At 44.0% G+C, this 15,381-nt stretch overlaps 1 protein-coding gene across 2 annotated transcripts in view; it reads right to left on the bottom strand.

Annotated features, from left to right (window-relative positions):
* TGFBR2 (transforming growth factor beta receptor 2) overlaps positions 1-15,381 on the bottom strand; it is a 95,109-nt gene that overhangs the window by 60,654 nt on the left and 19,074 nt on the right. The window contains exon 1 of one of the 2 annotated variants that reach the window (XM_060022088.1): positions 13,067-13,082. The exons of the other annotated variant lie outside the window; for it this stretch is intronic. Coding sequence (XP_059878071.1) covers positions 13,067-13,070 — 4 coding nt within the window. The 5' untranslated portion in view covers positions 13,071-13,082. Of the gene's footprint in view, positions 1-13,066; positions 13,083-15,381 lie in introns of those variants that run through there. 2 annotated transcript variants of the gene reach the window in all.

Genomic DNA, 15,381 nt, shown 5'->3' with positions numbered 1-15,381 from the left:
GGAGGTTTGGTAACTTCTTGCCTTTGTCAGTGAGCGTCATAAGGCACTCTTTCTACAAAACCCTCCTCATTCAATCCAGAGACAGAGCTTGCGTCGCCCCACTGCATGGTGCTGGGTGCTGGTGAGCGTACCCTTAAGGAAATTATAGTTTAGCTGGTGGATGGACACGAAAACAGACCAGGGCAGGGCAACCCAAAATAAAGAGAGGCACGGAAGACGTGGGAGCCAGACGAGAGTCCCCACCTCATGGGCAGAGAGGGGTCCCGAGGAGCAGAGCTGTGACGTGGGGAAAGGGGGTCGGCCAGCTCGGAGGAGACCCTGGGGGTGAGGTGGGACTTTGCCATCGCTTTCCTGACCTACACCCGGCAGAGCTATCCGGGCCTTCTTTGCAAGAGCCTGGCTCTGCCTGCTTCCTGTTGCCTTGAGCCAACTCAGTTGATAAAGTGTGTCTCCTAGACACACACTCACAGGTGAGGCCTGGAGTCCCACAGGTGAATGCCAGCAACCTCTCTGACCTCATCCCTCCCACCGCCACCAGCCGCCCTCTTATTCTTCACTCGCTACCTTTTAAGACACACGGGCCTTTCCTGGAAGAAGCCAAGCTCCCGCCTTCCTCAGGCCCTTCCCTTGCTGTGCCCTTTGCCTGCCTTCTTGTCACCTTCCTGATCTCTGGTTAAATGTCACCTCTTCATCCTAAAGCAGCCCACAAGGAACCAACATAGGGTTTTGTTTGGTCTTCTGCACAGTCTCCATCACTCACTGGCTTCTGCCCCATCCACCAAAATGCAAGCTCCATGAGGCCTTCTCTGTCTTGTTTCCACACTGCTTCTCCAGGGCCAAGAAGAGGGGCTGTCACATAGAAGACATCCGAACAAGCGTACTGAATCAATGGTGACTAGCTAATAAACGGAGGAATGAACACAAGAAGTTCACATCTGGCCTTGGTGCCAGGTGGGAAGGGACAGAGAGCTTCCTCCCTCCCCTTGGGGGAGTGTGATGATACCCCAAATATTCACTCACATTCACCAGTAACACACTGAAGACAAACTGTCCTTGGCAACACATATCTGCATGCTGAGAGGTGCCAAAAAGGTATAACACCCCTTCCCTCTTTTTTCCCTCAATGAGACCCTTTTCCATTGGGAATGGTGGTAACTAAAGGCATGACTTTGGAGAGTGAGACCAGGCTATTGTCAACAAACGTGAACTCAAAGACACTTCTTTGCTAGACTAGGAAAGATTAAGCACTCAGACAGCAGGGGGCACTAGACCAGACTCCATCAGGAAGCGGGAGGGTGCTTCTCCCAGGGTCACCATTGGAAAGGCCTGAGCAAATCCTCCTCGTCCTCTCCTGTGTTAAGGACACTCCAGCCTAAGTCCCAATGCACAGCTTCCAAGACCTCCCATGGCCGCTCCCTGCCCGTGAAATCTAGTTTCTGTCACCGACACTTTGCCACGCAGACGTCTTTGTTGCTTGGGCACAGCACCTGTTTCCTGGGTCTCTAAAAATATAAACCTATATAAATTTAAGATTTGCTTTCTTGTGGTACATTAAATATAGAAGCAAAAAAATAAACCCATTCATCCCTCTCAGGCCTCAAGTTCATTTCAGGAAGTGTATTTTTAGGTGACAATCTATTTTGAAATTCTCAATGTCTCCCAAACCAAGAGCTCTAACTAAGCTTAGCTAAAAATACAGGCCACGATGCTCTCTGAATCTTGTGTTCCATTTGGGACTAAGACAACAATGAATATATATATATTTTCTACAATGGTTAGATTTGGATCCATTTGTGAAACAGCTAATTTAACACTTCAGGCTTCCCTACAAGACACAGGCAAGGCAAAACAAACAAACAAAAAGCTAGGCCATGTTCTGTTTATTTGATTTTTTTAATAGTTTCAGACAAGCATCTCTTTGCTGGTTAGAAAGTTGCTGTTTTTAAATATAAAATCAAGCCTCCAAGACTTGGAATTCAGCCTTCCAGCATTTTAGGATTTTAGCCTCTATTAGTGGTTATCAACTTTGGGGCCATGTTGGAATCCATCGCTTAGAGCGCTTAAAAAACTCATGAAGCAGCCCCACCCCCGCCCCCGGACATGCTGATTTACTTATTCTGGAGAGTGGCCTGGGCACCAGGTCTTTTAGAAGCTGCTCAGACAATTCTCGATTCTCGCGTGCAACCGAGGCTGAGACCCTGACCTGGAATTAGTTGGAAACGACATAACTGGCACAAAACAAATCAGCACAAAAATACCCTCCCTGCCCCCAAGACACAAACACATATATAATGTATGTGACAGTGGTGGGGTAGCCCCTCAATAAAGCTGGAAGATGTTTCCTTGTGGAAAACACACACCTAAAGCCACGTGATTAGCACTTTGACACACTGCTGATGGAAAGGAGTCCTTCCCTGGGCTGGCAGATCCTTTTCTAACAGAAGCTAAGAAGTGTGACAAAAGTGGCAGAGTCAGGAGTGATGGGAGAGAAAAAAGCCAGATGTGACTGGGAGCTGCAGTGGCAACCACAGATGTGTGGACAAGTATAAGTGCTTTAGATCTGATGCCTGCAAAACACAAATCCACAGGGAAGAGACAAAAAAAGGGTCATCAAACAAAAGAAAGAAGAAAGAGGGGCCAGTAGGCTGCAGGGCTCAGGGGGCTGGGAGACAAGCAGATGCACAGCCCTGCTGCCAGATGGAGAGGCCAAAAAAGAGAAATCTCACGGCTGAATTCTGGGGAAAAGGCAAAAGGACAACTTGACGCACACTTGGAGGCACAGGCATGTGGAGGGAGGGGGAGGTATGCAACAGAACGTGTCCATATTAAGCACCTACTACGTGCTAGTCAAGGTGCTAAGTTATCACATAGAGCCTCCTGAGTACCAAAGAGGGGGCCCCATTTTTCCCTTTGTTACGGTAAAAGCTACCACTGCTAAGGTGAGCAGACTTTTTAGCTTGACCAGCTTTTTTTTTTTAATTGGAAAAGTTCGAAAGCCTTGACACAGGGCAGTCACTGCCATGCCCCCACCCCCACCAGGCACTCCATACTAGCGGACCCAGGAGGCTCCTGATCCAGATGATTCCACCAGCAAATAGAGTCCAGGCTCCACTTAAGGCCAGTGTTGTCCTTTGTGAACAGGTGCAGTGGTGGGATAGAGAGCATGGCTCCCTTCACCTTTACTGGGGGTCAGCTAATCTTGATAAAGGCTTTAAGTGCTCACTTTGGGGTGAGGGGACAGCGAGAAATGCATACAAGCTTTTGCTCATGGTTTCAGAGGCTGGTCCACAGATTCCTTGAAAGCCCAGAGCCCCAGGTGAAGAATCTGAGGCCCACCCTGGAGTCCTCGCAGGTCACTGAGAACATGCTGGATAGTTCAAGGCTAGTCAGAGTGGGGGGCAGAGCCAGTGGGGCAGAACGTGGGAGGGATGGTGATTCACTCCACTTACAACTGCCTCTTGTGCATTCCAGTCCACAGAAAAAGCTACTGTCCTAGCAAACAACATCGTATGCTTAATATATAAGTTTTGTGAAGCCAAAGAATGAAGAGTTAATGCATGCACCTAAGTAGCCAGGGACAAAGATATTTCTGTAAACAACAGCATAGCAAACACCACCTAATGAACCCTATAGCCAACCCCAAACAACTTCAAAATTCCTTCCAACACAGGTTGGAAAATTACTCTCTTAAGTGTCTTCAGTTAAGATGATCTCATATTAAGGTGTATCTTCCTGCCTAGGGACGCTCTGTGAGCAACTGACCATCCTCAGTGAATTTTCTACCTGTAACAGGCAAATGAGCTCTTCGTAACGTTCTCCAGAACGAGAAGATCTCTTACCTGGAAAGCCAGCCAGTAAAGGAAGTGAATGAGGACGGCCTCCTCCAGCATATGACAGTATCACATGGCCCATCACATGTCACTTCTCTTCAAACAGACCCATGAGTAACAGCAAGACCTTCAGTCTAGATCACACTGCCTTCCTCATTTTAGAGCACATTTTCCCCAAACTCACTACCTAGAGACAGAGGTTCCGACTCTTGAGAATAAGAACGAAGTAAATGCTTAGCTACGTCTATTTCTGGAATAGTACTACTGTCTTTGAAGGTCATAGATGGGCAGCCTAATAAAGGTTAGATTATCCCAGATAAATATTAGGAATTTTGCATACAAATTGTTACTCCGTAACTTTGGAATGGTGTCTACCATTAGCTGAGCTATTAGGTAAAGTCTCAAAATTCCACACATAATCCCAAATACTTTGGCAGAAATGCATTCACGTATCTTTGAATTCCTGCATTTGAATTTCTACTGTTGTTTTATGGCATGTTTTGGGGGCATTTAGGAATTCATTTATTCCACAAACACCTGTGGATGTCTTGCTTTGTGCTATAAATTTCATAGCAGGATCATTAAAATTGATATAACCAAGTGCAGCATCTCAAAGAATAATCCACGGCAACTGGCAAACAAAACTCACTATGACTCAGAGCAGTGCTCCTCAGATATTAACAAGCACACAGATCCCTTGGGAATATGTTAAACCCACCGGGGTATGTGTATGGAGTGTACTGGCTCATGCAATGGTGGGGCTGGCAAGTTTGGAATTTCTAGTGCAGGCCGGCAAGCTGGAAACTCAGGCAGGAATCAGTGCTGCAGTTTCAAGGCAGAATTCCTTCTCCAGGAAGCCTCAGTTCTTGCCTGTAAGACCTTCCAACTGACTGGAGGAGGCCCATTCACATTACTGAGGATAATCTACTTTCTAGAAAGCCAATGGATTGTAGCTGTCAATCATCTACCTTCACAGCAACCCCCAGATTCGTGTTTGATGAAAGAACAGGGCACTAGAGCCTCTCCAGGCACTCGCAGGTACCATCCAGGGTAGGACAGCGACTCTGTCCTCAGCTGATGCCGATGTTGCCTGTCCACAGTTTGGGCAGGAAGTTTGCGGAGAACCCAGTTTGTGGCTGCCCATGATTTCCCTTTCTCCACTCATTCTGGATCTAGCAAAATCGAATACCGATTCCTCCTCACCATTTTTCCAGGCATGGTCTCCTCTTACAGTTCTTTCCATCTGCTCTTCTCTTGCTCCTGGCCTTGTAAATGATCGTGGACCCAGAGGCTCTGATCACCATAGGGGCCACAATGGAAAGACTTGTTCTCGGCAAGAAGGTTTTTAAGTGCAGTTGGCATTTCAGAGTCAGACACAGAGGCAACCATCTGGCAGCCAGCCGCCATGGTCTGCGATGCTGGCAACAGACACCCATGGCCCCCGAGACCCGGTGGGACCAGTCTACTGGCCTGTCACACATGCCATCCCACCCAGAACAAAGCATCCAGTCAAACAACTCACAGGACCCTTCATGACTCGTCATGAAAGCCAGCCATTCCCCAGCGAGTCAAATAAATTGGCCAACTGCTAAATACAAACAAATAAAAAAAAAAAAAAACCCTCGTAATTAAGTCAAAGATAGTTTAGGAAGATTTCCCTTCTCTGAACTTCTATTGCATACTTGGAACTTCTAATACAAGGCGATACCTTATTAGTTTTTAAATTGTATTTTAACCCTCATCCCTTAATTATAAGTATATTGAAAGCAGGAAAGGAGGGGCTTTTCTCCAATGACAGTCCCCCAAAGTCTCTGGGAACCAGGATCAGTACTGGAGAAACCACCACTAAGGTAACTGGGAGGCCAGGGTCTGGTTTTGAGAGGCACAAGAGGACAGAAAGGCATTTGATTGGGAACAGAGCACAGACCAGGAGAGGTTGAGCAGAATGGGGGATCTAAACAATCTAGGGGCAGGATCTCTGAAGACAGCGAATTATTCAACAAACATGCATCCTCTGTTTTACAGATGGACAGAAGGTGAGGTACACGATGTCTGAGGTGTGTACGCAGGTCATAGCATGGCTTGGCCAAAGCTGGATTTAGAACAGGCAAGAAGATAGATGAGGCATAAAAAATGTCCCAGCAGGAGCACAACAGGCAAGAACAGAGTCCAATTTTGTCTATCTAATCTCATAATAGGACTATTCCCTTCTAAAAATGAACTGAAGAAACTCAATGTCTGGTTTAAAAACTTAAAAGTCAAGGGCTGGTGAATAAACCACTGAATCTGGACAGTTGTAGACCCTCTTAATAAAACTCCAGCCTAAATTCACTGTTATGTAGATAACTGTGAATGACCTGGAAAGGAGGCAGAGGTGTGTGTGTGAGTGTGAGAGTGTGTGTGTGCATTTATGCGTATAATTCCCCACCCTCTGTGACTTGTTCAACTGAGGGAACTTAGCTTTGAGGGTTTCTTTTTTTTAGCCTTTTTGGCTCATAAGTTTAACAGTTCACTATGGATGGTTTTAAGAAGAACTGTATAAACATAAATTTGTAGCAAATTAAGGAATTAAGGGATGTTTCAAAGGGATTAATTCAATACAGTACTTTAAATGGAAAACTTGATTGTTCCTTTTTTTAAATTTTATTTATTTATTTTTATTTTTGACCGTATTGGGTCTTCATTGCTGCACACGGGCTTTCTCTAGTTGCGGCGAGCGGGGGCTACTCTTCGTTGCAGTGTGCGGGCTTCTCATTGCAGCGGCTTCTCTTGTTGCAGAGCACGCGCTCTAGGCACGCGGGCTTCAGCAGTTGTGGCGTGTGGGCTCAGTAGTTGTGGCTTGCGGGCTCTTGAGTACAGGCTCAGTAGTTGTGGCACACGGGCTTAGTTGCTCTGCGGCATGTGGGATCTTCCCAGACCAGGGCTCAAACCCATGTTCCCTGCATTGGCAGGCAGATTCTTAAGCACTGCGCCACCAGGGAAGTCCCTTGATTGTGCCTTTGAACTAGGATTTTTAAATTTTGATTTACAAGGAAATGTTAAAGGAGTTATATATAGTATAAAACAAGCTGTAACTGAATGGAAAAATAATTGCTTTTTCCAGTGACGAACATAAAATAACTGAGCAGGAGTTTCACCTGCACCTTCCCTATTTAACACTCCCCGGCCCCTCTAATTCCAAATAGCTCCCAAATAGGCATGCTCTGTTTTCTTACTTATCCCTGAATTCCTTGGATCACTAAGGAATGAAATGCAGTTTGAGTTCTCAAACAAGTTGTTGAATTTGCTTTTTTTTTTTTTTTTTGATATATGTCCCAGAATCAGGTCATATATCAGGTAACAAAACCCAAACATTTAAAATGATTCTTGCAGATGGAAATATCTACATTGCTGCCAGAGGCAGTATTTCAGAATACAGGCACTTCTGCCCTGTTCAAAGAGTTGAAACACTTTTAGCACTCTCAGCTTTAATAGAGATCCTTCATCTTTAACAGGGATCTCATGGATAAAACACCCTTCTGAGAGCTGGACAGAGGTGAGCAGTCTGCAACAAATACCACCACCCATACTTGCCAATTTTAGTTTATCACTGAGAAAGCTGATTTTAACAGTGCATTTACCTGGCAAATCCTAACTGTAGAGTTTCTGAAATGAGCCAAAACCCAAGAGCATGCAGGGCTGGGGCTGAGGAAAAGAGGAAACAAGTTGAAAAAATGAAGCCGTATCATTGCACATAGGATAGTTTAGCAAGTGAAGATTAGACTGTGGTGCTAATTCATAGTCTGTCAAAACCATAACTTTCCTGCTGGGAAGGGCTTTCAAATTGGCCCTTTACATTTAGTAATAGTAACTGAGAAAACAATTCTCCCTCAGTTGATATGACTTGGATGGTGGACGGTAGCAACAAGGAAAATAACCCAGAGATGATTGAAAATAAAAGATGATTAACTAACTCTCTTAGTGACAGTCAAAACAACATTGGTAAATAGTCCGATAGAGGCAAGGTAATGAGCACAAGATTTATGGAGCACTATCGCATTCCAATCCAGCTAAAATCATTTGTTACTTACCAAAAATATTAGCCAACATACACAAACATGCATCATTTATCTGCTCTGGAAGAGCCTTCAAATTAACCCTTTATGGAAAGGTTGGACAGAATAGGGCATGGTTCTTTTTTCAAGATGCTTATGATCCTACAGGAAATAAAAAAACTTGCACAAAAATGATTTTTAGCAAAAGAACTTTGGAAACGGTTTACCCAAAGATATGCTTTTCCATTAAGTTATTTATTTAGGAATTAAACAGTACTTTAACTCAAAATGCTGAGGCAGCTGAATGCAAAATGCCAGAACTAATACAAAATCCGATAAGAAGGGATTTTTTAAAAGGTAGCAACTGTTTGAGAATCAGAAAAATAGGCATCTGGGTTGAGCCGTTTGCTTCAACCGAGCAAGGAATTTGGTCGGAATATCAATCTCCTGTGAGATCCAGCTTTTACATTTCTAAATTTCTGTGGTGGTTTTTCCCTACCTCTCTTCCAAAATGGGCTGCAGTGTCCTGATGCAGGCCCGGTGCCGGAAAGGTTTTTCAATTACAGTTTTATGAAGTATGTGAAAATATCAGTCAAAGCAGATGATTCTCATATTTGTGATCTGGAAAAGGGCTGAAACACTACTGCACTTGGGAGAGATACTCCTTCAGATGGTGAGTCTCAGAGGCTTGGTTTCTGGCAACGAAGCAGCCTGGGGCTGGACCAGGCTGGGAGATGCTGCAGCCCAGCCAGGATCGCTATGCGGGGGTTGTGGGCGCGGACAGCCCCCAGATGTATTGTTTGGCTTAACTTCTCTTCTTTTTCAAATGTGAACCAAGTTTGAAAATGAGGCGATGTCACATGAAAAGCTGGATTTCCAACTCCACTTAAGAAAATAAAAAGACTGGGCAACAGTAGGCAACATCATCCCATGACAACCATATATGGCGGGGAGGGGTGGTGCCCCCTCCTTAAGTCGGCCTCATCCCCGCCGCTCCTGTGTCTCCTACCCCCTGCCCCTTTGGCCACCTGAGCGTACCATTAATGAGTATTTAACATGTCCATTCAATTCTCTCTTCCCATATTAGAGATTTCACAGGAATGTAAAAATTCATGATTAACTCTCTAATATGGATATTTTCCAATATGCATTTTATTCTCTAATGTGGATACTCACATTTCAGTTCAAGGAAAAGGAAAATTTTCTCCTTTAGAAATCAGATCTGTGTGGGATAAATGATAATAACAACAACATGATAATTTCTATTATCACCATTTATTGGATGCAAACCAAATGCTTAGTCCAGTGCTAAGTGCTGTAATGATTAGTTCATTTACTCATCACAAAGGCCATGTAATTTTGTCATCATCATTTTATAGATGATTGAGGGTCAAAGAGGTGAAATAACTTATGGAACGTCAATGAGAGACAGCCAAGGAGAGACAAAGCCACAGGTCATATGTAAGCCCTCATCCCTCCTGATATGAACAAGAAAATAGAGATTCCCCTAGAGGTTTAAGAGCAGAGCTGTACACTCATTCCAGCTGAAGGCAAAGACTGAGTGTGGCCAGCTGGAGCTGAGGGGAGCAGGTAAGGGTGGGGGAGCAGTATGTTTCTTAGAAGACAGCTTTGGTTCTCTGCAATTACTTCACTTATTTTATTTTAGGATACGTCTATAATAAGGGCAGGTTAGTAAAGTCCAAGAGTTCTCAAGTCAAAGACTTGAGTGTGAGTTCAGGTTTGGGGGCCAGCCACTTAACTTCTTGGAACCTCCGTTTCTCGATCTATGAAATGGTACTTTTTAGGGTCAAGACAAAGAGAAAACATGCTTGACGTACATGTGAAAACTGTCTAGACGGTAAAAAGTGCCACACAAGCACTCCCTGGAGAGAAAAGGAACAGGGCAGGCAATGCTCTCTCTCCCAAAAGAAAATTACAGGGAAGGCATGACAATGACAAGACAATTAAGAGTCTGGTAAATCTATTCCCACTTATCAATAGAATGCAGCAGTTTGATGACTTCTAAGAAATCTTTCAGGACATTTGAGTAAACAGACAAACTGAAATATAATAACTTTTGTTACTGCGATGATCCAGAGCTTTCAAAGAGATAGAATGAAGTCAGTCATTGTTACTGTAAAGTTCCCAGGAGTGCTTAGGGTCTTTAAACAACCCTTCTAGAACCAAATAACCTGGTTTTACAATATTGTTCATAACCAGCTTAGGTCTCACAAATAGGCAGTAAGTTGAAGATCAAGTTCAGTTCTCCAATCCTCTGCTGACCCTTGCACAACATGCAACAGGCCAGAGCTGATCTGCTTTGGCTTTGCGACACCTAGTGTGTTACCTGACAACGTGCTGATAAAATTAGTGAGTTTTGACACTCAGAGACGGGGAGGCAAGGAGGCGCCTTAAGACTCTGGAATTCTAACATGTTGAAATAAGCTTATGATTGGCTTTCTTTGAGAAAGAAAGGAAACAAAACCCAGACACTTAGATTCACAGCTGACCAGAAAACTGGAGGACACTGGCAGCAACTTTACTAGATTTTTAAGTGTCTAGTTAAGAACGAATGCCATTCAGATGTATGGAAAGCAACAGTCCTTAATCTCTTCTCCTTGAGGCCATTTAGTCTCCTAAAAATTAATGAGGGGCTACTGCTCTCCGAGTCATACTGGAGAACTGTCCAGGCTGGGAGTGGAGAAAGCTCCAGATGACAGTCAGCTGGCTCCAGGCTCCAGGGCATTCAGCCCCTCCTCTGCCAGTCAAATACTGGGTCGAACACGATGATTTTTAAGGTCCTTTTCATTTTGGAAAGTATTCACAATTCCACCCCCAAAGTCATGAAAGCTGAGTAATTCAAACATGTCCCAGCACTGACCTGGCACCCCTACTTAAATAGCATGAGATGCCATGATTCCGTTTATATAAGAAAAATGGCTTCAAGACTATCGTTGTTTTGTTTTCTCTGCTAATGAAGAAATCAACTGTGCCACTTCTCAGCACGCTGATGAAGGACCACATCCCCGCTTCATGTGCACAGACTTAAACCTGATCAGGGCAGCTGACCCGTCTTCCAAGAACAAAACTACAGTGTCATTCGTGCATCATAAGGTTGGAGGGAAGGAAAATGCTGTCAGGTGACAGAGGATCACTTTCCATTCAGCCCCTATAGGCATCTCCTCTACCTTTACAGGGGATGTGGAGGAAATTCTGATTTAGAACAGACACTTTAACTGTAAAGTTTCAAACAACAACCTTCAGCATTAGAAACATCTATGGTTACCCTGGATCCATTCTCTGGGATCAGCTTGAATGATAACCATTAATAACAGGTATGGTTATACAAAAACAGCCTTTTGCTTGCTCAATGCCTTGATTACGTGTGACAGTTAATGAAAGATTGGTATGACTGTTCCCATTTACAGAACAGGGAAGTGTTTAAATAACTAGCTGAGGCTGGCAGCTTCATGAGGGCAGGACTGTCACCTCTCTTGTTCCGGGACAGACAGCGTCAGCCCAGGTGGGCCACATACTGGGGGGTCCATAAATGTTGGCTGAGTTAAAAGGCCAAAATTCAAAATCAAGCTCCTGCCACGATGCCATCTATTTAAGGCTGATTCTCCCCAAAATGCAAATGAAGGAAAAGAAATACAGTCAATTTTAAGGAAATGAAAGTAAAAAGCACTCCTAGTCTCAGCATTATGTTAACAGGGACCCAATTCTAGAACTTGTGTGTAGGGGGTACTTTGAATGGATTAGCGCAGCCGAACGACCCTTGACTCGCTGGCATAAGAAGAGCAAAAAGGACGCGGAGATTCGGTTTGGTTTCTAAGATAACACGGCCCACTTTTAAACCTCCCCCTACATGTTGTTCAAGCAGAGGAAGTGAAACGAAAAAGAAACAAGTTTCAAGCATTGTTAAGCCTTCAAGAAAGGACAACAAAGTGTAGGAAATCTAAAACAAAATCTGAGAATCTGCCCTTAAACTGGGCAACTTGGCTTGTTTTCTCACAGTGCAGCTGGATGAGAAAAGTGAGGTGGTCTCTGCCCTTCCTGGGCATCACGTGTGGCTGTCATGACCTGCCTGTTATTTGCAGTAAACAGTGTGAAGGGCTCTGGGGAGGTAAGTAGCTGCGATCTGTACGATGCTATATCTTCCAATGAGTGAGAAGTCAATAGCCCTCCCAGCCCTGACAGTCCCACTCAGGCTGTTGAGAAGAAAAAGCAGCATTTACATGATGATGTTTGATCGTCAATAGGCTGCAGGAGGGCCAAGATAGATCCCAGCACTCATTTTATTTTATTTCACTTTTTAAATTTATTTTAACCAAGTCTATTTGATTTACAATGTTGCATTCATTTCTGCTGTACGGCAAAGTGATTCAGTTATATATATATAAATTTTTTTAAATATTGTTTTCCATGATGGTTTACCACAGGACACTGAATATAGTTCCCTGTGCTATACAGTGGGACCTTGTTGTTTATCCATATTATATATAATAGTTTGCATCTGCTCATCCTCAACTCCCCCCCCCCCACCTTGGCAACCAAAGTCTGTTCTCTATGTCTATGAGTCTGTTTCTGTTTTGTACATAAGTTCATCTGTGCCGTATTTTAGATTCTACATATAAATGATATCATATGGTATTTGTCTTTCTCTTTCTGACTTACTTCACTTAGTATAATAATCTCTAGTTGCATCCTTGTTGCTGCAAATGGCATTATTTCATTCTGTTTATGGCTGAGTAGTATTCCACTGTATATATGTACCACATCTTCTTTATTCATCCAGCAGTCATTTTAATATGGAAAAATGAGAACCACAAAGCCCTGGAAGTGCGTCTTCTCACTTGGTACTGGAATCCAATGGGCTGCTCCCAGCTATGGGTGATGGCCACCTTTACATACCGAAATACCATTCAGTACGAGGGCTAAGGGTGGAGTACACAACTTCAACTATGACATGTTGTGAATCACCTTTGATTAGGAAGTCAAACTAATACTTTCTCGTTCTTCAGAAGACTTTTTAAGCAAGCTCTCGTGTGCAGCTAACTTTGGCATCTTTGATTTGCAGTCAAATAATCTCATTCATTAAACCTACCCAGTGCTGGAGTGAAGGCCAAGATGTGTAAAGAGCTACATAGCCCCAGAGGTAACCGAGAAAGTACCTTCTGACTCCACTTCACAGTCTCTTACCCATCTTAGTCCTATCTTTTTACCAACACCAATGGAGCTGCAGTCTGGCTCCATTTCTTGTGGAGTCCAATATAAAAACGTGTGTCTATAAATGTAAAAAGAGAGAAGTAAAGATGAGAGATGGTGGGCGTGGGGAGGTGACAAGCGGCCTCTAGTTTTAGGGCATTTGAACTTGCTGTTCCCTCCAACCAGAACGTTCTTGCCCCAGACATCTGCCTTTTTCCGACAGGGGTGTGACAACCATCACTCTCTACTCACTTGTACACACAGACTTCATGCTCCAGAATCGTGAACACTGCCTGGCACGTGGTAGTTGGTCCTCCATAAACACTTACTGTTTCCAGTTTTCTGTTTCCCTTAGCCTTCTAAAGTCAAGTTTCATATCCCTTCCTTAGGTTCCAAGAGAAACCTTCTACCCTCCTGATAAATTCCTCTTATTTGTAAAAAATTAATACGTATTTGCTGGAATAGGAATAAAAATATGCTCACAGAGGAAACAGGGGAAAAAGATGTATTGGACCCAGGCATGGAGGGTATAAATAGTCATGGCAGAGTTTAAAGAAAATGAAAACCACGAGGATTGGTTAGTCAACATTAGCTGTATAAAGAAGTCAGTTCAGAAGTCAAAGAGTGATAAACAACAAGGTCCTACTGTACAGAATGGGGAACTATATTCAACATCCTGTGATAAACCATAATGGAAAAGAATATGAAAAAATGTATATGTATAACTGAATCACTTTGCTGTACAGAAATAACACAACATTGTAAATCAACTATACTTGAATAAATTTTTTTTTTAAATTATTTTTGGCTGCATTGGGTCTCCGTTGCTGTGCGTGGGCTTTCTCTAGTTGCGGCGAGCAGGGGCTACTCTTTGTTGCAATACGTGGGCTTCTCATTGCGGTGGCTTCTCTTGTTGCAGAGGACGGGTTCTAGGTACGCGGGCTTCAGTAGCTGTGCCACGTGGGCTCAGTAGTTGTGGCGCACGGGCTCTAGAGCACAGGCTCAGTAGTTGTGGCACGTGGGTTTAGTTGCTCTGCAGCTCGTGGGATCTTCCCAGACCAGGGCTCGAACCTGTGTTCCCTACATTGGCAGGCAGATTCTTGACCATTGTGCCACAGGGAAGTCCCTTCAATAACATTTTTTAAAAAGAAGTCAAAGAGAGTTTCTTTCCCAGGAAGAGCTGGCTCACAAAGGTGGAGGACCAGGGGCAGCTATGAGAAGGTGCTTCTTTCCGACGTACTGTTCTGAAGTTCAAGGACATTATAAGGGGCTGCACTGTTGTAACCTAGTGCCAGGAGCACACACGGCTGCTGACATTTTGATTTAAATTAACTAAAGTTAAATAAAATCACACCTCCAGTTTCAAGCAGCACTAGCCATTTTCAAAGGCTTAGTAGTCGCATGTGGCCAGACTAGATTTAGAACATTTTTCATCACAGCAGCAAGGTCAACTGGACAACACTGATCTAAAGAAATCCAAAAAGACCTGGGTTCCTTGGAAAAGGAGCTCTGAAATCAAAGGCTCCAAGGGATATGGAAGGAGAAGCAGGGCAGAACCAGAAAAGAAGCCCCCCAGGAGAGATGTGCATACTGGCTAAGATGTCCTTGGAAATTAAAGCTCGATCCTGACTATCCTGATTTCATAAGGAATGTGTTTTATATTAAATGATTGGCCATCTGCAGTATTACAGCTGAGGAAGGGACAGAAGACAGTCAGGGATAGGCACTAGAGTTCCAGAGTAAACCCATAAGCTGTGAGTGGCAGTGGAGAAGGTTCCAGAAGTGAGAAAAAAATGGACCAAACTAGGTTTGCAACAAGCTGGCACCTGGGAGGGCTCAAGTCAGCTGGCGCCACCTCTCAAGATGCAAATCCCTCTACCCAAGACAATACACTGCTCACAAAATAAGGCCCATCTGACTCCTAAGTTCTTATTAAACCCCATTTCAATGGCTGGAACCAAATGCAGAGCGAGGCACACAGATCATGTTTCCATTCAAAGCCCACATAAGCCTACAGCAAGGAAATGAACATTTCAGGAAAAATACTGGCCTTTTTTTTTTCAAGGTTTTTGGGAGGGTGTAAGTCACAGCACGCCAAATAAGGGTGAGTTCCCAGAAGAACACAGCAGAGAGGTGACCAAGCGGGGAGAATTTATTCACAGGGGAAAAATCCCAGTGCCCTCTGGGAAGCCACTTCCACTGGACGCTTTTGAAGGAAGCTGAACCCAATGAAAAGCATTCCTTCAGAGCAAGTTTTCTCCCTGAGATTTCTACCTGCCTCTTTAACTTCTCTACCTCATTTTCCAGCA

The sequence above is a fragment of the Delphinus delphis genome, chromosome 10 (genome assembly GCF_949987515.2).
Source record: "Delphinus delphis chromosome 10, mDelDel1.2, whole genome shotgun sequence".
Classification (NCBI taxonomy): Eukaryota; Metazoa; Chordata; class Mammalia; order Artiodactyla; family Delphinidae; genus Delphinus; species Delphinus delphis.
Note: the sequence above shows the minus strand (reverse complement) of the source record. Positions and strands in the feature narration are given on the sequence as shown.